This window comes from Vigna unguiculata, chromosome 3, assembly GCF_004118075.2.
Source record: "Vigna unguiculata cultivar IT97K-499-35 chromosome 3, ASM411807v1, whole genome shotgun sequence".
In the NCBI taxonomy this organism is placed as follows: domain Eukaryota; kingdom Viridiplantae; phylum Streptophyta; class Magnoliopsida; order Fabales; family Fabaceae; genus Vigna; species Vigna unguiculata.
The window spans coordinates 41414493-41442293 of record NC_040281.1 but is presented as its reverse complement, the minus strand read 5'-3'; the positions used below and the strand labels follow the sequence as shown (position 1 = coordinate 41442293).

Here is a 27801-nt window from a genome sequence, read left to right as displayed (position 1 = left end):
AATACAACCGCATGAAAAAGATTAGAAATTAGATTAAGTTTTGTTTTTTCTAATATGTTTGCATTTATTATCGAATTATCATAGTTTTTTTTTATAAGGGAGATAGGTTGCTAGTAGAGATGTCAAAATGAGTTTTAATTTGTGAGTCAATCCATGAGCCACGGGTTCGAGCCGGGTTGGGTTGAGAAAAATTTAAATTTTTTCAAAAGTTGGTTGAACTCAACCCGACTCACTTAACCCACAGATTAAACGGGTTCGAGCCAGGTTGGAGGTGGGTTGACTCACTTAATCCATCAATATTTTTTTAATTTTTTTAATTATTTTTAATAATTATTTACTACTCCTATTGTTCACAATTTTATATTTTTCAATGCTAGAATGTTACTCAATAATATTTGAATAGTTTGAATGTTTAATTAATTTGATTGTCAAGTTATATATGTTGATACTTTAATCTTTAACTATAATCTTTATAGTAAATTACTTAAGCAACCGTCTTATAAACCATCTTTTCTAAATTAGCATGATAAAAATGTATAGTTTTTTATTTATATTTTGTTGAATAACATGACAGAAAATGTGTAATATTAATCATATTTTTTTAGACTATATGGATACTTTCTTGGAAACTGTGGTGAGTATGATCAAGACATTGATTCTTGATTTTACTATGATAGTCATCTAATGGGTTACTTAAAAATTTATTTAAATATTTGAATATTAAAAAAAAAAATTTATGTGAGTTGGTGAGCCAACCCACTTAACCCACCAACTCATAATGGGTTAAGCCGGATTACAAAATTTCTGGTTCACCATAAAATGAACTGGGTTGGTGATAATGTTAATTTTTACCATTATCCAAGCTATATTTCATTAGCAAAATCATCTCTTCCAAAGCTTTTAACCTACTTAATCCTCAAATTTATCTCACTTTTTGTAAATAAATACATTTTGGTTACATTGATCTAAATATACCACTAATCCCCATTTTTGTGACCTTTTTGTAGTAGGGAAGCTTTGTTCCAAAAATCCAAACAAGTGAGTGATCATGAGTAGCAAGAAGAAGGCAAAAAGACACTAAATGTGGAAGAAACAGTAATCGCCTGGCGCCACAAAGACATTGCCAGACGACACTTTCTTCCAGTGCCAGGCGCCAGGTGCCAGCCAGGCGAAAATGGCCTTTTCAGCAGCTCACCGCCTGGCGGCATCTGGAGACCGCCGGGCGGTACACACAAAATTTTAGCACTGTTTGGTGGCTTGCGCCTGGCGGTGAGAGGCTTCCGTCAGGCGGCAGTTTTCGCTGATGTGTCAAGTTTGCCCTTTTTCTTCTGTTTTCGCGAGGGGAAAAGGATCTTTGGCATTTTGGAGGCACGAAGAACACATTTGGAGAGCTTGGAGGAGTGCTAGGGCTTGTGGGAACAGCTCCATCTTCCTCTTTGTATCTCTTTCTCTTTCATCTCTTCCATTTTTAAGCTTGAGCTCTCCATGACAATGGAGAGCTAAACCCATTTTTGTTGGGGTTAGATGTAGCCACGAAACTCTTGTGTAAATGCAAATGTTTTGATTATATATATGACTCTTTCATTAATTGCTAGTCTTCTTATTTCTTCACTTAAAGCTTGCATTGATTTAGCCATCTCTTGCATGATTTTTGGTTCATGGGGTGTGAAAATATCTTTTGAAACCTAGATTTGGAATAAGAGAACTCAATGGAGCTTGTACCTAGGAATGGGGCTTGACCCATTGGTTGTCTTAAGCCCTTGTGCATAAAGCAAATTTGTTTATTAAGAGTTCAAGGAATTGACTTTTAATAAGGAAATTTAGGCTCAATCTTTTAAGGAATTAGGGTTTGAGTAATTTTGTGGGTTGACATTAGCATATTAATGAAGAGGATGTTAAATTGTAGTTGCATGAGAGCATAGTTGGTGAATTCTAACCCCGGCAATATCAAGTCATATCATTTCTAATCTTTTCCAATCACTAAGTGCCTTTAACTTCCAAAGTTCAATTTTAATTATTTATGCAAAGTTTAATTTCATACATTAAAACTCAAAATATGGATTTATTCGTTAGTTTAAATTAGTCACTAATTACGCAATTAATTAGTATACACGAGTCTCTTGGGAAACGATATCCCGGTCTTACCGGTTACTACTTGCACGACTTGGTACACTTGCCAAAGTCTTAACAGTTGGGTTCACTTATTTTCAACCCAACTCGTAGTGAGCCAACTCGTATAAACCGGATTGACTCACTTTGTGATGTTTGATTTCCAAAGAGGGTGAAGATTAGATGAAAAAAAGGTTTAGAAAAAGTACTTCACATTGCTGGTAAAGTTAGCCAAAAAAATCAAAATTACCTTACCCTACCAAAAGAAAGAAGATAAGAAAAATCACATTATTCTTTCTTTCCGAAAAGAAAGTCATTATTGAGTTCTAACCTATACCATTTCTTCTTTACAAGTAGCAAATATATATTCATAAATTTATTTTTTTAAATATAAAATTTAAATGAATTAAGAATAGAATATTTAATAAATAAAGGAAGGCGTTTATTTTGTTATTTCATTTATAATTTTATCTTTTTAAAAAATATTATAATCTTTTTTAAATTTAAAAATATTAAGATTAAATATGTTTTTAATTATTCTTCAACATTTAGACCAATTTAGTTTCTTATTCTTAAAAATACATAAATTTAATTATTTTTAATAAAAAATTGTTAAATTTATTTTACTTGTTTTAAACATGTTCACTTATCAACCTTCGATCTAAGAAGAGGTGACTCTTTATTTCAGTAAAATTGAAAGTGTTATTTTCAAAAGTTAATTAAAATGTTGTAATGGGTCAAAGACACCTTAGCTGTGACCCTAAAATGTAATCTACATTAAACAATTGTTGACTTTCGAGTTAGTCTGTCGGGAAGGTAAAAATGGTGAATTAACTATTAAACCACTTTGTAACCCTTGATTAATGACGACAATTATGTATAGTATTCTTTCAAAAGAATTTGCATTGCTGAGGACAACCGTAAAATTTCACGGCACCAAAGATATCATGCGTGATCCTCTTCCTATAAAACCATTGACGCCATGGTCCACTTGGGAACAACAAAGGACATTTCATGTTGTTTTTTCTATTTCCTTTGCTTTTCTTATAGATTAGATGAACAAATACTAAAATGTTACAAAGATTTTTGCTTTCTTTTCCCCGTCATGTTTCCAGTATATTATAACATGAGCAGAGTTTGGCTTCTTGCCCTTCTCATCCTCTACAGTGCCTTTCCCTCAAAAGGAACCGGCAACGTTTCTACAAGACCGAGTGCCATTAATATTGGGGCAATTTTATCTTTCAACTCCACAGTTGGAAGAGTGGCTAAAGTTGCCATACAAGCAGCAGTGAATGATGTAAATTCCAATGCAACCATTCTAAGCGGAACAAAGCTTAATATCTCAATGTTGGACACCAAATTATCCACTGGATTCTTAGGAATCATTGCTTGTACGTTCTTCTCATACACATCATACTTCTTCACTTCAACCTTTTTTATGTTTTCCCACATAAACATATTTCGTGATCACTACCTTAGAGTTTATTTTTGTATTGCAGCATTGCGATTGATGGCTAGTGACACAGTGGCCATAATTGGTCCCCAGTACTCGGTCATGGCACATGTGATTTCACACATAGCAAATGAGATGCAAGTGCCTCTGCTTTCATTTGCAGCGATAGACCCTACACTGACCTCAATGCAGTTCCCATATTTTGTGAGGACGACGCAGAGTGATCTGCGTCAGATGGCTGCTGTGGCAGAAATTGTTGATCACTTTCAATGGAGGGATGTCATAGCCATTTTCGTAGATGATGACCATGGAAGAAACGGAGTAGCTGCCTTGGGAGATAAGCTGGCAGAGAAACAAGGTAAAATATCACACAAAGTGCCCTTTAAGCCATATAATATCACCCGAGAAGAAATAAACAGTGCTTTAGTTAAAGTAGCAGCTTTAATGGAATCAAGAGTGATAATCCTTCACATATACCCTTCTTTTTGGTGTAGAAGTACTTCATGTGGCTCAATCACTTGGCATGATGCAAAGTGGTTATGTTTGGATAGCCACAGATTGGCTAACCACACTAATAGATTCAGACCCATCCTTGTTCACATCTCCAGCCATCAATAACATCCAAGGTGTTGTCACCCTGCGCATGCATACACCAGATTCAGACATAAAGGACAAATTTATTTCTAGATGGACCAAACTGAGCCAGAAAGAAAATCCTAATCATGATCCTTTAGGGTTAAACATCTTCGGTCTTTACGCGTATGACACTGTTTGGGCACTGGCTTATGCACTTGATGCACTTTTAAAAAGTGGAGGAACTTTGTCGTTTTCAAATGATTCTAGTGTAATTAACATGCTAACTGGGGACATCCTTCACCTAGATGCTATGAGGGTCTTCGTCAATGGTAGCATGTTGCTTAAAAAGATTTTAGATTCTAACACAAGTGGTTTAACAGGCCAGATGATGTTTGACTCAGATGGAAATTTAATGCATCAATCGTATGAAATCATTAATGTGATAGGCAGTGGAATTAGGAGGATTGGTTATTGGTCAGAAAATTATGGCCTCCACACTGAGGAAGCTCCTATTCATTCCAATTCTAGTGAAGGACTATATGATGTCATCTGGCCCGGTCAAACAACTCAAACACCACGTGGTTGGAGTTTTGCCAGCAATGGAAGACAATTGAGAGTTGGGGTGACAATGGGACTTACTTTCCGTGAGATTGTGTCAAGAATTGAGGGCACCGATACGTTTAGTGGTTATTGCATAGATGTGTTTACTGCTGCACTGAACTTGATTCCTTACCCGATACCATTCAAGTTTATTCCATTTGGTGATGGTAAAACCAAACCGTCAAATTCAGAATTTCTTCACATGGTCACAATTGGTGTGAGTATTTATGTTTCACGTTACTTTGTTAGTTTTAAATTCCTGCATTGAATTGATTCTTTTATGTGCAGGCCTTCGATGCAGTGGTGGGGGACATTACCATTAGTGCAAACCGAGCAAAGATAGTGGATTTTACACAGCCGTATATCGAGTCTGGGCTAGTTGTTGTGGCACCTATCAAGAAGTTGAAATCCAGTGCTTGGGCTTTCCTGAGACCATTCACTCCAATGATGTGGTTTGTGACAGGAATGTTCTTCTTGGTGGTTGGAGCTGTTGTGTGGACTTTAGAGCGTGGTACAAACGATGAATTTAGAGGCCCCGCAAGAAGACAATTTGTCACCATTATCTGGTAACTAAGTTTGCAACACAGTTTTAAAATATGGTTCATCGTATGTCACTTGCATACTGTTGCTGAATCTTTTCATTTATCTCTGCAGGTTTAGCTTCTCAACCCTATTTTTCACACAGAGTAAGTATATCAATAACAAATCTTGAAGGTGAAAATTGGTGTAGTAAATTAAAGTCTTACATCTAACGAAATCCCCTTGTATGCAGAAGAGAACACTGTTAGCACTCTGGGTCGTTTCGTACTAATCATATGGCTGTTCGTGGTTTTGATACTGAACTCAAGCTATATTGCAAGCCTGACCTCCATCCTAACTGTGGAACAGCTCTCATCCCAAGTTAAGGGAATTGAAAGCTTAATAGCAAGTAAAGACCGCATTGGTTTCCCGAGGGATACATATACTGAAAACTATCTAACTGAGGAACTACACATGGACAGATCCAGGCTTGTTGCTCTGAACTCCATGTCAGAATTTGAAAAAGCTTTAAAAGACGGACCAGCTAGAGGTGGTGTTGCTGCAATAATAGATGAACGTGCATACATGGAGCTCTTCCTAGCAACCAGATGTGAATTTAGTATTGTTGGTCCAGAGTTCACAAGGAGTGGATGGGGTTTTGTAAGTATAAAACCAGATGGGGTTTTTGTGTATCTTAGAAGTACTAAATTCATAGTTATATATGATCATCATATTGTTCAAATGTTGCATACAGGGCTTCCCAAGGGAATCTCCACTAGCAGTTGACATGTCAACTGCAATCCTAAAACTATCAGAGAGTGGTGATCTTCAGAGAATTCGTGATAAATGGCTAACAAGAAGGGCTTGCAGCTCCGAAGGCGCAAAAGAAAGCATTGATCGACTTGAGCTGAAAAGCTTTTGGGGGCTTTACCTGCTGATTGGCATGGCCTGCTTCATTGCTCTCCTTTGCTATGTTATTAGATTGATATACCGTTTTAGCAGGCATTCTAACAGTAACCTTGAAGGCTCATCATTCTCTTCTCATCTTCGATCGTTCCTTTCCTTTGTCAATAAAAAAGAAATGGAAGACAAATACAAGCCAAAAGGAGAAGTGCCCTTGTAGAAAGGTAGCAGTTCATGAAGATGGACCTTATGATGACTCAGGTGTTTGTGTCCATTTACAAAATAATGTCACTCCCTGAGGTTAAGTACCGAATCCTGAGCTAAATCTAAGAGCATGTCTAACTTCATTGAAAAATGCAATAATCATTGCAGAAAAAATGCAGTGACAAAATCTGTATCAGTTGGACAAAAAGTACTTGCAATCATCGAAATCAATCCTTCTAAAGAAGAACCTTGGCATTTGGCATCAGACGAGCCATGACAGTCAACAACAATATTACCAATATTGTATTTTATTGCGAGAAATTTCTTGATAAGAAAAAATACGATAATTCCAATAGCACTTTTTAGCTAATAGATTTTCCTCTTGTATGTATGCCAAGCAATGGTAATAATTGTTACCTCTTCTATGACTCATGAAAAATATTCAACACAAATCCCAAAAATTTCAAAGAGTTGTTTTCTTTCTCCTCTTTTTTCCGGCCAAAAATCCTCAAATTCTCTCCGACAACTCTTGTTGGGTTCATTTGATTCAAACTTCGAAGTTTGAAACGTTTCTCAAGGGATATGTTTTAAAATATTTGTATTTCCGTATAAAACATAATGTAAGTCTTTTTCTCTCATATTCAATTGGAAAATTTGTACATTTCATTGTAATTGACATAAGCTCACACCCAAAAAAAAAAAAGTTAAGATATGGTGTAACTCATGTTTTCAAAACACAAGGAATAATCCATTTCTAGCATTTGTCCCAAACTAGAAAAAACTTGGACATGTAGGTGCTGCTAAAACATATGAAATGTATTCTTTAGCTATTAGAGTTTCAATCGCAGCAATTCTTTTTCCTTTGAGATTAACACTTTCTCCGTTACTCATGATGACGGTGGAGAAGTAGGACAAATTGATTTAAAAGTGCCAGTATTGTTTATAGGTCACCAACTTTTAACTACTTGTGAACAATAAGTTGCTATAAATAAAAGCTTCTCAAATTGTTCCTCGTACTCGACAACTTGGACTTAATTATAACTGTTAGTTATTTTATCTTTAAAAACATTCTCCACGTCACCAAATTCATTGTAGGCCTATATTTTTTATGATATTTCTTTTCAGCTTTTTATCAGGGCAGCCATGTCTCAAGCTTTCAAGATATTATTTTTTACTTCAAAAGTTCATTGATGTTTTTGATAGGTATTTCGAGAAGATTTACTTAAAAGATTTAACAAAATAATAAGATATGAATTAAATATACATTAAAAAATTGATATTACCTTCGATATAAAACTTTAAAACAATAAAATGAATTTATGATTTTTTTTTTTCATTTTTACTCATTGTGATATTTCAATTTTATTTCTGATGGAACTTAAATATTTTGGTGATATGAGATATATGAGAGATATAAAAGATACATGTTGTATGAAGGAACTTGTCTTTTGTTTGATTCATGTACTCTATATATAGAGTAAAATATAACATAATATCATATGTTTACTATATTTTTGTTCTTATCGGGATTTGGATTGTCAATTGTGAATTTCATGATAGTAACATTGGACCTTTGTCAAATGTTATTCTTATTTAATATCTATTTATTTGAATTTCAAACCTTCAAATTTGATTTTCCTTCTTTGGGTGCTTGATTTCTCCTTATATTTTTGTTGTAATTTTTGCTTTTCTAATTCTTCCATGGGATCATATCTTCATTCTATTTGCCATTCTTATTGTATCTTTTTTTATATCAACATCATCTTCTTTGTGAATTGTGGATTCCATGATAGTGACATTGGACATTTGATAAATATTATTGTTACAAAATTGACAAGTGTACCAAATTGCATAAATAATAAAGTGAAAAGTCCAAGTATTGTTTGTAGTTTAAGAAAAATTATGTTTATTTACTAATGAATATTAAGAATTTAAAAACAAGGAAACATATTGATGAATGAGAAATAAGCTAAAACTAAGAAAACAATAAAATTGATGTGATAAATTATATGTTAAAAGTTTCAATGGGATTGGGTTTCAGGATTCAATTCAAAGCAAAAACAACAAACAATATACTTCTAATTTCTTCTCTAGCATTCACACTTTTTGTAACAAACCCCAATTTCTTACCACAAGTCTAAACTTTAATAACAAAAATTCTATGTCTAGCAATTTTTACTATAAATTTGCATTAATGATCAAGATTTAGATGTTATCAATGACTAAATGTTCCATATCTATGTCTACAATGTGAGATTTATTAGTTGTTCTATCCTATTCAGTTTCTCAAACTATTTTATCAATCTGTCGATACTTCCAAAAATGCAATCAATAATCACACGTTAAAACAAGAATAGAAAGTAAGAGTGATGGAAAAGAATTATATTGAATAGTGAAATTCACAAAGATTAAAGAATACATTACACCACACTCTTGTGAATAAGTGAGTTAGCACTCCTAAACATTATAAATACTAGAATAATGATGAAGATGAATGCCTCTAGTCTTCAGAATGATCCTTTGTCAAAAAACAAGTTTTAACTATGTGAGGTCTTCTATTTAAAGACTTTCATAACTAATTGGGCCTAAAATTTGAACTTGATTTTGTACTTGAATATCTTGGATATATATCTTTTAATCTTCAGAGATGTCATATCTTTGATATATATTATTCAAATATTCAAATATTTTGATTTGTAATTGAAGTAACCAACTTCATGAATAACTTATTGTGTTGATATATTCTTTTAGTAAAATATAAACCAAATATTTATCTTTTTCAAATTTATTAAATAAAACCTGAAATATATAAAGAGATAATAATAAAAGATAAAAATAAACAAAAATAAAAACATGATAATGTCAATTATCAGTTATCTACTTTCTCTACTTGGACATTAAATTTCATCAAGAGATACCTCCTATCTTCTTTTGATTTTGATCCTTCTTTTATACTCTCTTTATTTGTAGCTAATTCCTCCTTCATCAACTCTAAAGCAAATCTTTTGTCTTTCATATGAACTTTGAATACTTTTAGGTTATTAGCATCTTTGATCACACAAAGTTTCTTTCAAAGCAAACCTTATAACCTTTCTTTAACATTTGAGCAACACTTAAAAGATTTTGAGTAATCTCAAGAACATAAAAGACATAAAAAATCAATTGATACTTGAATGAGTTGTAATTGAAATTGTTCATATACCTTTCACAACAAGTTGTTCTCTATTTTCAACTCTTTCTTTGGAAATATCTAATTTGTTGAGTCCTTTAGAAAAGTTTTCAATCATGAGTCATGTGGTTTATACAACCACTATATATAATCAAACCTTTTGTAAACTTGTTTGTTGTATCACATGATATTGTAAGAAGTAGCTCCTCCTTTGATCTGTGCTCTACAATGTTGATATCGTCTTGAGGATCTTGGTTTTTATACCTTTTTCTCATGTCCTGATTGACCACATTTGTGGCATTTTTCATTTGGCCTCCACCAACATTTGTTGTATTGAAGATTATTTTTCTTGTAATAGGGATAAGATGGTAAAATATGTGTGTTGTTGTATTTGTTCTTTATTTTTTTGTTCTTGAATATGAGAGCAATCTTGCTAGTATGAAGTAAAGGACTTTCAATCCCATGATTTTCTCTCATTAATATTAGTTGCTCTTATGCTTGCAAGGCATGAATCACTTCTTTCAAAGTAATTATAGATAAATATTTTGTATTTTCTAACAAAGCAATAAATGTTTGATATCTCTTTGGCTTCATCACCATAATTTTCAAGTAGTCTGGAATTTAGAAACTTATTTCCCACTAATTTTATCTTGTTAGAAATACTCAACAATTTGTTTGTGTATTCCTTAATTGTCTTAGACTCTTTCATCCTTAGTGACTAAAACTCCCTAATCAAGTTTAAAACTTTTATGCATCGAATCTTCTCGTTTCCTTCATATTCTCCTTTCAAATAATCACAAATTTCTTTGAATGACTTTATAGTCATGATTTTGGAAAGGAACATTTTTTGTGAAATGCTAGCATAACGTTGCCCTTGTCTTCTTTATCTTTCTTTCCTTCTGTATTTTGATTTGATCCACGATGGGTTTTCAAGCAACCGATCATCCTTTTCCTCCATGAATTCCCATAAATTTAGCCCCTCTAGATAAGTTCGCATTCTTACCATCCATAGACCATAGTTTTAACCATCAAAGAGTTGAATAACAACTTGTGAGAAATTTCCTTCCATTCCAGGTCTCGTGAGAACAATGGCTTTTGATACCAGTGATGGGATATTTACAGATAAAAGATATATAAGAGATATATGTTGTATAGAGGAACTTGCTCTTTTGTTTTATTCATGTACTCTATGTATAAAGTAAAATGTAACAAAATATCAAATATTTACAATATGTCAATCTTAATTTTCTAAATCAAAAAAAAATAACCAAATGTATTTTTTTTATTTTTATATGAAAGATATTTCTAAAACTAAAAGATTTACTAAAAACTAATCTAAATAAAAAAGATATTAAGTAAATATTTTCTCAACATATCTGACAACTTGAAATGTGTTAAAAAGCTCTATATACTCAAATCAAACAATTGTTCACATATCATCGTAGATATCTAACCACAAAGAATCAATATAAGTTCATTACAATTTAAGTCATATATCATGGTGTCATCATATATCATCAACCGTACATACTTTTTATCTCAATTTATTTCCAAACATTATCATTCATCAATCTCAGTAAGTGTTCATGGTCCTATGAAAGGTCCAACTTTTCCAGCAAGTATACTAAGTCAGTTGTAGTGCAACAAGGTCATATCCACAGGGAGGAAGTGATAACTAGATCAATAGTCTATAGTTTGATTCAATGTTATGCAATGGAATAATAATGAGTTTTGGTTTTCATATTGATAAGGATAAACTAAATAAATATATGAGAGAGGTGATGTTGATTAGGACGTTGGGATTAAACTTAGCCTCTTAACTTCAACTGTATTGCCCTATAATTATCTTTATATTATGGTCTTTATCTTACTGTTCATGGAAGTACACGTGCTTGTAGAACTAACCACATCTTTGTGTCTTAGAACCTAAGGGTATCAGACGTAGGATTTCACAATCCAGGTGGAGGAACCCTTGCTTTGAAAACAAGACTCTTTACACCAATTGAGCCCGCATATCCATGTTTGGTATATGCCAAGGGTCTGGATACTTGATTAGATCTAAACACTAGACCATATGTCTCTGCATCTAGTATTGATGAGGTTCGATGATTGGCCAAATCACCACCGAGTGAAATACAAACTAAGTAACCAACACGTAAAACAAGAACACAATAGATACGTAATCAAGTGCAATACATAAAGAGTTTAGAAGTTACATTTAATCTCAACTATAGAAGAATTAGTTGTTCATGATGATGAATACAAGATGAACTTGGAGTAACATCATTTCTTCCATAGCTATATACATTATACTATAATAACTAAGCTAGTTTAAGAGTATCTCTCTCTAGAATAGTATAGAAAACCAGCATACAAATAACAGGGGTCATGTCTTGTATTTATAGAACTTTACATGTTGCTCTAGCATCCAAATCTTGAAGTTTAGCCATGGAGGTTTCCTTCCAAAGTGGGTTTTCTTCCCAAGCTTGGGCATCTATCTTTTGCATGTCAGCAATGGAGGTTTCCCTACCATGGAGGTTTTCCTGCCATGGAGGTTTCCTCTTCGTGCTCAGCTTCAAATCTGGAGCTTCATGTTTCTTAAAATGTGGCTTAAGCGCCAAATTTCGCTGCTCAGCCGCAAGCTCAAAGTTTAACTTTCTGAGTTCATCTTTTAGCTTGAGCTGCAACTTTTAGTGCTCAACACCAACTTTATAATTTACTTCATTTTACCTAGAAAACAACACAAAATATATTAAATTCCACTTTTTCTATTTTATCACTACATCATTCTATAATTATGTAAAATTAGGACAATTCTAATTATTTTTATAATGATTAGAGCAAGATAAGTGTCTAAATGATATGCAATTTAACTAATAATTAACACTTATCGGTAAGCATGATACAACAACCTAACTCATTTAAATAAAATCATAAACCAATCACATATAGGCATTAAAATTCAATTTGTGTTTTAAGAATACAACTTCTAACCAACTCAACTAATTAATGTAGACCATAATTTGCTCAAACATCATTATTTACTGAAATCAATCTTGGTCCCTTAGCTTCAAAGTATACATGTTTAAACTTATATCAATTTCATAAACTATCATAAAGAATAAAGAAATATATACAAATTTACTCTACTTATCTACTTATCTAAATTATGCTCAAAACTCAATTCACAAAAATTCTATAATTCACATGTATAATATGGTCATCAAATCAATATATCAATAAAAGTATCTGATTCAAAACATGTTAAACAATAATTTACTAGACAAAACTCAACAACATTCAAACTTCTTCTCAATCAACCACAATCATTATATAGAAACAAAACAAAAAAACCTAGCAAGTCACCTTTACATATATATAATCTATCTTATGATTCTATCAAAATCATAAATAACTTCCCTTACTTGTAGTCCTTTACTCCAATTAAATCTCTAGTTTTAGCATAAACTTACTCAAAATTTAGGGATATAGAGCCAAGTATTCAAATATAACCAAATTTTAGTACATGATAAAAGCAAGTTGAGAGAATCACTTCTCCATATTGGTCCCACTAAAATTGATGACAAAATCTTGAGAAAAATAAAAGAAAAAAGAATTCATAGAACAAATAAAAACTTACTTTGTTTAAAAATTTAATCAATATAAATGTTTAAACCACGATTTTTGAAAGAGGAAGGAAAAAAAGAGATGGAAGAAGAAAATGAAAGCCTGAGGCAACAAGAGCATAGTCTTAAAAGTAACATGTTTAAGAGTTTGTCATCCGCTGCCACGCATGTTGCTCACCACACACACAAATATATCTATTAAAGAGAGAGTTGTCTTGATATCTCCTTTACTCAAATTTTAAAATTTTTCATAAAGACAACTATTATAACCATTTTCCTAAATTTAAATATTTAGAAATATTTGTTTAATAATAAATAAACGTTAAATTTATAAATGTAAAGTATCAAAATTGTTAGTTATTATCAAGAAACTATTTTTCAAGTAAAACATTGTATTTTACCATTTTATACACGGACAGATATTAGAGATATAAATTTCAATTTTCTTAAATAAACTTTTTTAATTAAACAAATAAATTCTCTAAAACTTTGTTTGGATAAATAATTTCAGTTATTGTTCACATATTTGAATTTTGTTTTCGGGAAATTAAATTTCAATCCGGTGTATTCTTCTATGAACAATACTTTAGATAAATTTTTCAACCTGGATGACCACTGTTGACAGGTCGGAATTTGTTTTTTATACTTCACATGAACCATAGACAAGTCTATGTGTTTAAATGTAGTTTGAAAAAAAAATGTTTATAATTTAAAAAAAAATCTAATTATTAAAGAAAATATTGATTTAATTAATAAAAATGAGTCAATGAAAAGTTTGTATATTAAAGTATGTTGGAAGGAGTTGAGATCAGTAAAGTTTATTAACAAATTTGTTTTTTAAATAAAATCACAAAACTCTAATTAACATTAAAATATAAAATATCGTAAATGTAATTTAATTATGTGAATTGAATTAAAGTACGAAAAATAATTAAATTTTATGAATTATAATCATAAAAAAAAAAAGTTGATGTGTATTTTATGCAATTGATCGCGTTGTTGTGTGGAAGAATTTATTTTGACGATAAAGTTACAACTTTACAAAAGAGTCTTTTAAAAGTAATTTCTTTCTTAAGGAAAAAGTTATTTTACACAAAAAAGAAAAATACTTTAAATAAATCTTGTTTCTTTTGTAATTAAAAGTACTACTAACTCATTGGGTGTGAATGTGATGGCATTCATATTTGACAATAAGAACATTTATCTTCATATGATTCCCTAGATTTCACTACTCACATTAATAATTGAATCCTTTATTAAATATCATATCAAACTGATGATTTTTAATTAATTTTTAATTATTTTAAGTACTTAAAATATCTTTTACTTTTATTTAATTAACTTTTATTTGATTATATTATTAATTGAATTATGTATTTTTTATTTTTGTTTTTCTAGGTCTCTAAATCATCAATCAATCCTTTTTTCTTTAATCTCAATAAAAAATAATCTTATAATCTTATTAATAAAAATAAATAAAATAGAAAATAGTGAAATAAAAATAAAAATATTTTAAAAATTTTATAAAATAAAAATTCCTAATAAAAACTCAATTACAACTAAAGTTACAAGACAATTAAGATTTAATGAATTGATCTTTCGAATTACTTTCTAGTTTTAATGTATACTCTTAAATTGGGTATTACACATAATTAGTTCACAGCCAGACCTTTTGCTAGTATTTTATAAAACGATCTTAATTATATTTGAAACAACCAAAATCATATTTAGATGTGCAATAACACTACACTCTTAGATACAATTTATTTATAAAAAGGAATTGCACAAAAAAAGAAGATAAATTAGCATGTTTGCAAAGAACTGAAGATATTTAACAAATACAAACAAGGAGTTAAGACACCTGTTTCTCCTTTTACACCATGACTACTCATTATTTATATTATACACCTATCATTCTCTTCTTACACTTTTTAAAATAATATATATATATATATATATATATATATATATATATATATATTTGTGTAATAATTTTTTCTTAAAAAATATCATGAGTTGAATATATTTTTAGTTTTTATATTTTCATAAAAATTAAAGTTTATTTTTATCTTAAATTTTAATATAGTTTAATTTTAAAATTTAAAAAATAAATAGATAAAATTCTTCTAATCTGTTTCTAAAAATTCTTCTAATTTAACTTTTATACAAATCATACAAATGATGAAATATTTCTGAAGGTGAAATTTGGATTAGGCAATTGTAACCTATAAAAAATGATTTTAACTTAAATATAGTCTTAGCTCTTAAAATATAATTCTGTTTTAGTTTTTGTTTCTATATTCTTTTTCCATTTTGACGTCTGTGATTTTTATTTTTTTAATCTCTGTAGAATAATTTTGTCTTCTTATTACTTTTTACTGTGCATTGGTCTCGTTGAAAAATATTAAATAATCACTGAAAAATAATGTATATTACAAGAACAAACAAAAGAAAAGTATTTAGAGAGAGCAAAAGAAAATAATAAGAGCCAAAGAAAAAATTACTCGCACCAAAAATTTGAAAAAAAAAACATGAAATATATTTAAAATAATTATTTTTTATAAAATATTTGGACTTATTTAAATTTTGGATGTAAGCTAGATTAAGCTCTTTTTAATTAAAAAACAAAATTTACTATTTTTTCTGTTTATTTTTGAATTATCATTCATTTGATTAAACGTGTAAGGAAAATTATATCTTACAAACCACGTCAAGACAACAAGGTTAAAGCTACTTGCTGCCTTTATTACTTTTCATAAAAAAAAAAATCACTTTTTCACTTTTTTAAAAGAAAAAAAGTGACATGTATTAAAGAAAGACGTTTTATACAAATAGTCTTCTGTAAACATTAAAAACTTACGATGTGATTTGTTACTTATTTCTCAAAATTATATAGACTTTATTAGTTTTTCTTTGGCCCTTAGGTATTTATTTATATAACTCAAACTTGAAATATTAATATAGGAGCAACATATTTTTTTGGTTACCAGGTATAGTACAATGAAAATGATAAAATATTAGATTAAGCCTTTTTTTTTCTAATTTCTAATTTGTTTGTTTTTGTTATCGAATTATCATAGCTTGTTGTCTTGATCAATATAAGATAATAAAGGCTTTCACTGAGGGTGACGATGACATGAAAAAAAAATAGAAAAAATAGTTTACTTAAAGTTTAAAAAAACAACTTACCTTATGCCACAGAAAGAAAGAAGTTCACAATATTCCTTCTCTCCCCAACTAATCAATCATTATTGAATTCTAAGTTACCACCCTTATTTGTAAGTAGCAAAAGTATATTGTAAAATTTTATTTTTTTTAATATAAATTTTAAATGAATAAAGAAATAAATATTTATAAGTAAAGGGCAGAGTTTATTTTATTTTATTTTATTCATAATTTCATCTTTTTAAAAAGAAGTATACATTTTTTTCTAAGTCCAGAAAAGATTTCTATGGTTGTTACTCTGTCAAAATCTAAAGTAGTCAACTAGATAACAAACATATTTGACCAGTCAAAATGAAATTTTGGTAAGTGTTTAATTCATACTAAAGTTTGTTTTTCTTTTTTTGTTTGGATGTTTGGTGAAGGGAGATGTTATTGATGTAGTGATTAACAATGAATGGTGATAGATTATATGGAATTATATGGATTGTTGATAATTCACTGAGAGTATTGGAAGAAACTTAACAGGCAATTTTCACTCCAAGTGTATTTATATAATGTTTAGATCTTTTAAACGTGTGAAAGATGTGATGATTCGATTGTAAAATATTTTTTTTATTGAATTTGTTCGAGATATCTTTGAGGTAGATTAATCTAATAGTTGACATGTGTATGATCTTTAAATCATCATGAGAGGAAGTTTACTTTTAAGGATTTTTTAAAGAGTATATAAACAAAAGTGATTTTGAGATGAAAGTATTTCCTACAATAATATGTATTTATAACCATTTTAGGCTCAGGAGCCAACAAGTGAATGGATCTCATTCTAAAAAATGACAATTCGAAGGGGACAATCTCTTGACCTTCGACTTGGGTCAATCTATCTCGACCTTTAGTTTAGGATAACCCGTCTTCGGCCTGAAAGGATACATTTAAACCTTCGATTCATGCCGACCAATCTCGACCTTCGACCCAAACCAAGTCATCTAGACCTTTGATCCCCGACAACTTGTGTTGGTCTTCAGTCTGGACAACATGTCTCTACCTATAGTCCAGGACGACCCATCCTAAGCATTAACCTGAGACGGCTTGTCAAGACCTTCGACCTGGGATGTCGAACATCGACCTTTGACGACACATCTCGATCTTAGCCTCGATTTGATTAGTCTCAACCTTTGGCCCGGGTTGAAACATCTCAACCTTCGAACTTGACCAATTTGTTTTGGCTTTCAGCATGAGATGGCTAGTTGACTTTTGGCCTCGCATGGTCACATTCGACCTTTGACTCGAGACAACCCATGTTGGTCTTTGACCTGAGACGACACGTCTTAAATTTCAACCCAAGATGGCCCAAAGACAACTCATCATGACCTTCGTCCTAAGATAACACATCGCGACCTTTGACACGAGTAAGCTCGTATGGGCTTTCAAATCGTGTTGGCCTACTCGAGCTTCGACTCGAGAAACGCGTCTCGACCTTCAACACGTGTCTCAATCTTTTATCCAGACCGACCCGTCTTGAACTTCGATCCAACTCGGTCAATCTTGACTTTCGGTTTGGCTCAATCTGTCTCGACCTTCGTCTCAGGCCAACATGCCTTGATCTTTAGGCTTGGCTGGACCTTTCCTGGCCATCAAGTATGACCAACCTGTCATGTTGTTCGGCCTGATCTAGCCTGTCTTATCATTCAGAATGGGTCGACTCATCTCGACCTTTGGCCTAAGTCGGCTCGACTCGATCGTCAATCCTTGATTATGCCTGTCTCAACCTTTTGCCTTGGTTGACTTGTCTTGACCATTAGGTCTGGCAGACTTGTCTCAATCTTTTGGCCTAGTCCATCTTGTCTCGACTTTTAGCCCAGACCGGTGTTTCACGATCTTTCACTGTGGTCGATTGATCTTTACCTTCACATAGGCTATCCTATCTCAATCTTCGAATTATGATGGATTGTTTTGGATTTTGGCTTGAGTTAGTTCATCTCGAACTTTGACCTAGCCGACTTGATAACCTTCGTCCCATGTTAGCTCGACAATAACTTTTGTGTGGGTCGACTCGGTTCAACCTTCTATTTGGACGACTCAAACTTTAGTTCAAGCGGACTAAGGTTAACCTTCAAGACAAGACAACACAACTCGACCTTTAACCTAGGCTGAAAGTGTTGTTTTAAAGAATTACCTAAAGTTTTGTAACAGAGTCAAACTCACTTTAGACCTAATCCTAACCCTCTTTGATAGGAGACTTTTGGAGATGATTTTTCTTTAGGACAATGATAGTTTAACCCACTTTTTTTGACTCACTTTTAACCCACCACTTCAATCACCATTAGATCATCACATCACATTACTTGAAAAAATCAAAATAAATGATCTAATGGTGATTGAAGGAGTGGGTTAAAAGTGGGTCAAAAAAATGGATTAAACTATCTTTATTCTTTTCTTTATCCTCCCTCATTTGGTGGTCTTTTAAAAGAGAACTTATTCTAGGATGGGTTTGAATTGATCCAATGGACCATAGGTCAAATTGACAAATCTATGTATACATTGTTTCGTATTTTCTTCTTTGTGTGCTTTTTTTAGGGACTCTTAGGTTGGATATCGTTCAAATGGTGACACTTCGCTACGTAACGTGTAGTCAGAGTGTAATGTTTACAATGACCTCTCACCATTGATTGATTGATAATTTGGACGCTTGGTCAAGTTAGAAATTGGAGGAGGTTTATATATAATACTTTAAGTATATATGAATGGATTATCACGGTTGCATAACGTATATTAGTTTCTAGGTGAAACATGCTTAAACAAATGAGTCATTCCTAATGTGTCATAAGGTGGTTAAGCAGTTCATTGGGAAATGTGGCTAATATATTGTTTTCAATGTTTTAATCTTTATTTGTTAACTGATAAAATGTTGTTGAGGAATATTTTTCATCTTATATAAGGTGTAACTTGCATTGTGAATATTTATGTTATATATATATATATATATATATATATATATATATATATATATATATATATATATATATATATATATATATATATATATATATATATAATCTTAACTGTGATACCCCTTTTATTCTCTTTCTCTTCTCCTTTGCACTTTCATAGAAAAACCACCCACCAACTCAGAAACTCTTCTTCCTTCCTTCCTGATCTCTCTCATTTCTCTCTATTTAGAGGACTTAAGCTTCTAGTCTGGTTCATCCTCCCTTCCTGTTGTTGTAAGCGAGCCTGAGACCTGAACGAAACCTCCTCCTCCAGCTGAATTTTCTTTTCCTCCATGTAAGTTAATTCCAGCTTCCCCAATTCTCTTCAATTTCGAATTCTAGAGCTCCATTCTTGCTAAGCCAAATTAAGATCCTATTCTCACTTTGTGAACCTGTATTTCAGCTCCTTAGGTTGTGCAATTGAGGTGCCCCCTGTTGAAAGTGTTCTTGCTAGTTAGTGATTTCTAGAGGTAAGGGAAGCTGACTGTTTTGCTTAAAATTTCATATATAATTATCTTTGATACCTTTGATTGCATGAATTTGTGTTTGTTCGATGCTTGGATCACCTATTTGTGTTGAATTAGGGTTGTTGGCATAAATTTCATGGATTCTGCATGTGGGAACAGATTGGAAATCTGGTATTTTCCGCTTAGGCGAGCAACTCTCCTCTGAGCGAAAAGGCCAGAAAACCCACCCATGTTCCTGCGCGAAACCTCGCCTAGGCGAGCTGGCTTCGCTTAAGCGAGAGTCACTCTCGTCTAAGCGAAACAACTTAGCCTGAGTGAGAATTTGCCCAGATTTCAATTTGCCTTTGTTTGGAGTCTCGCTCAGGCAAGTGTGAACCGTCTAAGCGAGATAGCCCTCTCGCCTAGGCGAGATCCTCTACCTTGAGCGAGAACCACTATAGAGTTATGATTAATTCTCTATTTTAAATGGATGAAGTTGTATTTAAACGAGATAATGTGGTATTTGTTCATATTATGTTTGGTTTGTTATGAATGGTAGTCTAGGTGGTGAAATTGTATGAAATTGGAATATGAGAAGTGTGGTTGAACTAGGATTTCAAGAGAAATTCTAAGGGAAATGTTTTAGTATATGTAAGGACATGAGGACTCAGTTTTGATTGGTATCATGACGCTCCAATAACCATTAAGGCTCATGTAGAGTGTAATGAATTATGTCGTGAAGAGTAGTAGAAGGTCCTAGTCTGTGGACCCGATCTGTCATAGACGCGAAGGGGACTTATCTTGGGAGTGGTTGGGTGATAACCCCTTGAGCCCAAACTCTGCAGAGTTTGGGAACCTTCACAGGTGCAAGCCAACAAGAGATCCAATGTCGCTTAAATAATCTGGATATTGAGTCTAGAGTCATGTATTTGTGTTGTGTTGTGGTGGTTTAAATAATTCTGATGGATGTGAAAATACTTGCTCATAATTATAATTGAATTGCATGATTTCTCTTCTTTTAGTTAGCTTACCCTTCTTGTTTATGCTTGTTCTTCTTGTGTATGTCCTCTTTTGCAATGATCACCTATGAATTGGTGTGAGCAGAGAAGAATCCAGGTGAAGATACTCCCCTCTTGGACAAGAGTTGACCCATGGCTAGAGATGTCTGATAGTAGTTCTTGTTCATGCTTTGGAATAGAGTTTTTGGATGTATATGTTATCTCTTCCTTAGTATAGGCTACACTCATAGTTTGCGACTTATACGGTTATTTTGGATGACTATATTAACATTATGTATGGCCTATTATGACTATCTGCTTTGCTTGATCATGATATAATGTTTTTTTTAATAGCTTAAAAACTATTAAATGGGATGTTACATTAATTAATATATGACATTTAATTACAATATTTTTTTGTTTTACAAAAGAAAACTAAAAAAATATTAAAAAATTAATAAAATGTTCTACAATTTTATCAATAATATATATATATATATATATATATATATTTCTTCCCCCAAATATATTCAAATGTAATAATATTTTCCACTATAATATTCTTAAGAGTAGTAAATTGATGTCTATAGATAATCTATACTCCTTTACATTAAATTATATTTAGACATAATAACATTTACCATAAAGAAAATTCTTTATTTCTTCAAAATACTAGGAGGGATATAATTAAAGATGTCAAAATGGATAATCGATCGACTCGATCCATAACAGGTTGATCACTTAGTGCGTCAACCTAACCCGGATCACTTAGTGAGTCAATCCAACTTGGCTCACTTACCAGCGAGCCAACAAAAAAAATTTGAACCCAGTTCGACCCACCATGGGTTGGCTCATGAACTCACTTAATTAAAAAATCACTAGTGTAGTAAGGGCTTTCGGCCCTGGTTGTTTTTGTTATTCTGCCTCGGTTTTAGAACCGAGGCATATAAGGACGAGGTAAAATGGAGATATGATTGGTTTTGGGTGTGTTAACCGAAGCCATAAAGCGTTTTTCTACCTCGGGTCACGCTTGAACCAAAGCCATACAACTCGCTGCAGAACACTGGTACTTGTTCGAACCAGCATCCACCATTGCAGAAATGCGAGCTCCATTCTCGCACCAAATCTTGTCCACCACACTTCGTCATCCTGCATCCACAAACCAGATCTGAAACTGCACCTGCGACTTCTTCACCATCCATGCCCACGTCGCCAGAAGCACCACCATTCTTCACCATCTTCTTCCACTTCCATCACATTTCCACCATTGCAGCACGCACCATCGCAAATCTGAATCATCAGCATTCAACCATGAACCACCACGATTCTGTCGGAAACGCGTCTGGGAGAGAACCATGGAGCAGCAGCTTGCGGACTTGCGACCACAGATTGGGCAGCGGAAGCGCGGCCGCCATTGGTCACGGTGGTTTGAGCGCGACTCGCGGAGGCGGCAAGCTCTGGTTCTACGAAAAAAAAGGTTGAGGGGATGGTGGAGGTGCACAGGGCAGGGAGAGAAAAGAGAGAAATGGAGTGGCAGAGAGAAATGGAGAGCATGGGGAAGAAGAAAAAGAAAAAGGGTTCGCGTTTTGAACCCTAAATAAGCTATATGGCCTCGGTTCAATTAATAACTGAGGCATATGATTGGTTTTGGCACTGGTCGTTTGTCACCCGAGGCCAAATATGCAAATTTTTTGCTTCGGGTCTCCATAATCGAGGCATATGCTAGCTTTTAGCCCCGGTTTTTTATCAATCGAAGCCTATAACCGTGTTTTGCTTTGGGTTTTTTCTGAACCGAGGCATAAAAGTTGTCTGGAATTGCAAAAATGTCACCGCACCATTATAGGCTTCGGTTTCTGGACAACTGAGGCATATAAGACAAGTTAAAATGTAAAATTTGCACTAGTGAATACACTTTTTTATTTATTTATAGTCAAAACTAAATTTTAATTTTAATTAAAATCTAAATAAAATTTAATATAATCCAAATACAAACCAAAATCACAAAAATACAAATTATCTATGTGTTAACTAAACAAATAACCTAACGTGACCCAAATGTAAAATCCAACTTAACAAAAATCCTTTATTTGCGAGTTGGTAAGTGAACCTAACTTCCCATAATTTCAACTTAAATGAACCGTGTTCTAGGTGAACTAGATTAAAAATCAATCAATATTGAAATTGGTAAACAAATTTCAATCAAGTTCGGCTCAAATCCATAGTGGACCGTATTGGCGTGGGGATTCAACCCACTTTCAAAGTTCTAGATATAACTTATGATATTTCGGTCCCTTCCCGCCCATCTAACCCCTAACCCCTTAACGCCTAAAAAACTTTATATACTTACTCTTTTATTTAATTCTTGGTAAACTATTTTATATTTGAGAACAAAAATATAATTGTATTAACGTTAAGTAGGTGTAGAACAAAGATGGGAGAGTCCATGAATCATTACCCTGCATATAAACAGTACGTATTACAGTGTTAAAGGTGTTCTGGATGAGTTGTTTAAGAAGAGTGTGACTTCCGGATTAGTTTGTAAGGAAGGTGAAAATGGTGAATTAAGTATTAACCCACCTTGTAACCCATGATTAATGACGGAAATTAAAGTTATGAATAGTACTATATATTTCAAAAGAATTTGCATTGTTGAGGAGAACCAGAAGATTTCAAGGCACCAAACACCTCATGCATGACACTTCCTATAAAAGCATTAACGCCATGCCTCACCTGGGGACAGCAAGGATATTCCATGTACTTCCTTTTCTTTTCTTTTCTTGTAGATACACAAATACTAAAATGTTACTAATATTTTTGCTTTCTTTTCCCCATCATGTTGGCAGTGAAAAAATATAACATGAGCAAAGTTTGGATTCTTGCCCTTCTCATCCTCTACGGTGGCTTTCCCTCAAAAGGAACCGGCAATGTTTCTACAAGACCAAGTGCCATTAATATTGGGGCAATTTTATCTTTCAACTCTACAGTTGGAAGAGTGGCTAAAGTTGCCATACAAGCAGCAGTGGATGATGTAAATTCCAATGCAACCATTCTAAGCGGAACAAAGCTTAATATCTCAATGTTGGACACCAAATTATCCACTGGATTCCTGGGAATCATTGCTTGTACGTTCTTCACTTACACATCATAAACATATTTCTTAGTCACTATCTTAGAGTTTTTCTTTTTTTAATTGCAGCATTGCGGTTGATGACGAGTGAAACTGTGGCCATAATTGGTCCCCAGTACTCGGTCATGGCACATGTGATTTCACACATAGCGAATGAGATGCAAGTGCCTCTGCTTTCATTTGCAGCAACAGACCCTACACTGACCTCAATGCAGTTCCCATATTTTGTGAGGACGACGCAGAGTGATCTGCGTCAGATGGCTGCTGTGGCAGAAATTGTTGATCACTTTCAATGGAGAGATGTCATAGCCATTTTCGTAGATGATGACCATGGAAGAAACGGAGTAGCTGCCTTGGGAGATAAGCTGGCAGAGAAACAACGTAAAATATCACACAAAGTGCCCTTTAGGCCATATAATATCACCCGAGAAGAAATAAACAGTGCTTTAGTTAAGATAGCAGCTTTAATGGAGTCAAGAGTGATAATCCTTCACATATACCCTTCTTTTGGTGTAGAAGTACTTCATGTGGCTCAATCACTTGGCATGATGCAAAGTGGTTATGTGTGGATAGCCACAGACTGGCTAACCACACTACTAGATTCAGACCCATCCTTGTTCACATCTCCAGCCATCAATGACATCCAAGGTGTTGTCACCCTGCGCATGCATACACCAGATTCAGACATAAAGGACAAATTTATTTCTAGATGGACCAAACTGAGCCAGAAAGAAAATCCTAATCAGGATCCTTTTGGATTAAACATCTTCGGTCTTTACGCGTATGACACTGTTTGGGCACTGGCTTATGCACTTGATGCACTTTTAAAGGATGGAGGAACTTTGTCGTTTTCAAATGCTTCGAGTGTAATAAACATGTTAACTGGGGACATCCTTCACCTAGATGCTATGAGGGTCTTCGTCAGTGGCAGCATGTTGCTTAAAAAGATTTTAGAGTCTAACACAAGTGGTTTAGCAGGCCAGATGATGTTTGACTCAGATGGAAATTTAATGCATCAATCGTATGAAATCATTAATGTGATAGGCAGTGGAATTAGGAGGATTGGTTATTGGTCAGAAACCTCTGGCCTCCACACTGAGGAAGCTCCTACTCATTCCAATTCTAGCGAAAGACTATACGATGTCATCTGGCCTGGTCAAACAACTCAAACACCACGTGGTTGGAGTTTTGCCAGCAATGGAAGACAATTGAGAATTGGGGTGATAGTTAGAGTTACATTCCCTGAGATTGTGTCAAGAATTGAGGGCACCGATACGTTTAGTGGTTATTGCATAGATGTGTTTACTGCTGCAATGAACTTGTTGCCTTACCCAACACCATTCAAGTTTATTCCATTTGGTGATGGTAAAACCAACCCGTCACATTCAGACTTTCTTCAAATGGTCACAATTGGTGTGAGTATTCACGTTTTCTTAATTTATCGTCTTTTTTGCATCATGTTACTTTGTTAGTTTTAAATTCCTGCATTGGAATTGCTTCTTTATGTGTAGGCATTCGATGGTGTGGTGGGGGACCTGACCATTAGTACAAACCGAGCAAAGATAGTGGATTTTACACAGCCATATATCGAGTCTGGGCTAGTTGTTGTTGCCCCTGTCAAGAAGTTGAAATCCAATGCTTGGGCTTTCCTGAGACCATTCACTCCAATGATGTGGTTTGTGACAGGAATGTTCTTCTTGGTGGTGGGAGCTGTTGTGTGGACTTTAGAGCGTGGTACAAACGATGAATTTAGAGGCCCCGCAAGAAGACAATTTGTCACCATTATCTGGTAACTAAGTTTGCAACACAGTTTTAAAATATGGTTTACTTAACTACTTTGATTGGTTCATCGTATGTCACTTGCATACTGTTGCTGAATCTTATTCATCTATCTCTGCAGGTTTAGCTTCTCAACCCTATTTTTCACACAGAGTAAGTGGTTGGAGAGTTCCTTGTTTTTTAGTGCTTTAATGCCATATCAATAACAAATCTTGAAGGTGAAAATTGGTGTTGTAAATTAAAGTCTTACATCTAACGAGGTCCCCTTGTATGCAGATGAGAAGACTGTTAGCACTCTTGGTCGTTTCGTACTAATCATATGGCTGTTTGTGGTTTTGGTACTGACCTCAAGCTACACTGCAAGCCTGACCTCCATCCTAACTGTGGAACAGCTTTCATCCCAATTTAAGGGAATTGAAAGCTTAATAGCAAGTAATGAACCCGTTGGTTTCGTGAAGGATACATTTACTGAAAATTATATAACTGCGGAACTACACATGGACAGATCCAGGCTTGTTCCTCTGAACTCCATGTTAGAATATGAAAAAGCCTTAAAAGATGGACCAGCTAGAGGTGGCGTTGCTGCAATAATAGATGAACGTGCATACATGGAGCTCTTCCTAGCAACCAGATGTGAATTTAGTATTGCTGGTCAAGAATTCACCAAGAGTGGATGGGGTTTTGTAAGTATAAATCCATTTTTCTTCTCTCAACTTCACCATATGTACAAAACTCGTCATTCAAAGTAGTAAGACAGATGGTTATAAACATATATGCATATATTCCTTTCTGTATACCTCATATTTCAACATCTCATAGCTCATTATTCCTCCCACACACTGCTTTTGTATAGTGACTATCTCTATCCACTTTACTACACCATGTGTATCTTAGAAGTACTAAATTCATAGTTATATATGATGATCATATTGTAGCCAGGAAGTTGAACAAGTTTTAAATGTTGCATACAGGGCTTCCCAAGGGAATCTCCCCTAGCAGTTGACATGTCAACTGCCATACTAAAACTATCAGAGAGTGGTGATCTTCAGAGAATTCGTGATAAATGGCTAACAAGAAGGGCTTGCAGCTCAGAAGGCGCAATACAAAGCAATGATCGACTTGAGCTGAAAAGCTTTTGGGGGCTTTACCTGCTGATTGGCATGGCCTGCTTCGTTGCTCTCCTTTGCCATGTTATTAGATTGATGTACCGTTTTAGCAGGCATTTTAACAGTAACCTTGAAGGCTCATCATTCTCTTCTCATCTTCGATCGTTCCTTTCCTTTGCTAACAAAAAAGAAGCAGAAGATACAAGCCAAAGGCAGGACAAAAGGAGAAGTGCCCTTGTAGAAAGGTAGTAGTGCATGAAGATGTATCTTATGATGACTCGGGTGTTTGTGTCCATTTACAAAATAATGTCACTCCCTAAGGTTAAGTACCAAATCATGTGCTAAATCTTGGACCACGTTTAACTTAATTGAAAAATGCAGTACAAAAACTTGTATCACTTGAACAAATAGTACCTGCAATCATATCTAAATCATCCTTCTAAATAACCTTAGCTTTTTGTATTAGACGAGCCATGACAGTTAGCAATATTATCAATGTTATTTACTTGATAAGGAAAAAAATATGACAATTCCAACAATTTTTGTAGTAGTTGGAATCCAAGTGTGACGCCTAATAGAAATGAGAAACTGAACAAACGTATAGAGAAAAAATTATATATTTATTGTTTTCTTTCTCCTTTGTTGCGGCCAAAAATGCCCAAATTTTCTCCGACAACTTTTGTTGGGTTCATTTGATTCAAACTTCGAAGTTTGAAACGTTTCCTCAAGGTATATGTCTTAAAATATTTGTATTTCCGTATATAAAACATAATGTAAGTCTTTTTCTCTCATATTCAATTGGAAAATTTGTACATTTCATTGTAATTGACATAAGCTCACACCAAAAAAAAAGTAAGATATGGTGTAACTCATGTTTTCAAAACACAAGGAATAATCCATTTCTAGCATTTGTCCCAAACTAGAAAAAACTTGGACATGTAGGTGCTGCTAAAACATATGAAATGTATTCTTTAGCTATTAGAGTTTCAATCGCAGCAATTCTTTTTCCTTTGAGATTAGCACTTTCTCCATTA

General features: G+C 33.5%; 2 protein-coding genes across 3 annotated transcripts; both read left to right on the top strand.

Moving 5' to 3' along the window:
- Positions 1 to 3096: 3096 nt before the first annotated feature.
- On the top strand, positions 3097 to 6824 carry LOC114176736 (glutamate receptor 3.6-like). Its single transcript, XM_028061870.1, has 7 exons — positions 3097 to 3500; positions 3609 to 3920; positions 4057 to 4955; positions 5027 to 5304; positions 5393 to 5424; positions 5511 to 5917; positions 6012 to 6824. The coding sequence occupies exons 1-7, from the start codon at positions 3215 to 3217 to the stop codon at positions 6378 to 6380; spliced, it is 2583 nt and encodes an 860-aa protein (XP_027917671.1). The 5' UTR covers positions 3097 to 3214; the 3' UTR covers positions 6381 to 6824.
- A 16598-nt stretch (positions 6825 to 23422) lies between these two features.
- On the top strand, positions 23423 to 27355 carry LOC114177538 (glutamate receptor 3.6-like). 2 transcript variants are annotated; one of them, XM_028062922.1, is made up of 7 exons: positions 23423 to 23509; positions 23599 to 23877; positions 23952 to 25297; positions 25394 to 25671; positions 25783 to 25814; positions 25938 to 26344; positions 26633 to 27355. In XM_028062922.1, the coding sequence occupies exons 2-7, from the start codon at positions 23613 to 23615 to the stop codon at positions 27014 to 27016; spliced, it is 2712 nt and encodes a 903-aa protein (XP_027918723.1). In that variant the 5' UTR covers positions 23423 to 23509; positions 23599 to 23612; the 3' UTR covers positions 27017 to 27355. The 2 variants fall into 2 exon arrangements, with proteins under 2 accessions (XP_027918723.1, XP_027918722.1); XM_028062921.1 differs by lacking the exon at positions 23423 to 23509 and having other exon boundaries at positions 23540 to 23877.
- Positions 27356 to 27801: the final 446 nt, after the last annotated feature.

Bases quoted from the DNA above. Each gene is read 5' to 3' on its own strand.
- LOC114176736 (XM_028061870.1), top strand. From the start codon at position 3,215: ATGTTTCCAGTATATTATAACATGAGCAGAGTTTGGCTTCTTGCCCTT. The intron at 3,501-3,608 runs GTACGTTCTTCT...TTTGTATTGCAG, and splicing joins ATTCTTAGGAATCATTGCTT to CATTGCGATTGATGGCTAGT. The intron at 5,918-6,011 runs GTAAGTATAAAA...TGTTGCATACAG, and splicing joins CAAGGAGTGGATGGGGTTTT to GGCTTCCCAAGGGAATCTCC.
- LOC114177538 (XM_028062921.1), top strand. From the start codon at position 23,589: ATGTTGGCAGTGAAAAAATATAACATGAGCAAAGTTTGGATTCTTGCC. The intron at 23,878-23,951 runs GTACGTTCTTCA...TTTTAATTGCAG, and splicing joins ATTCCTGGGAATCATTGCTT to CATTGCGGTTGATGACGAGT. The intron at 25,815-25,937 runs GTAAGTGGTTGG...CCTTGTATGCAG, and splicing joins AACCCTATTTTTCACACAGA to ATGAGAAGACTGTTAGCACT.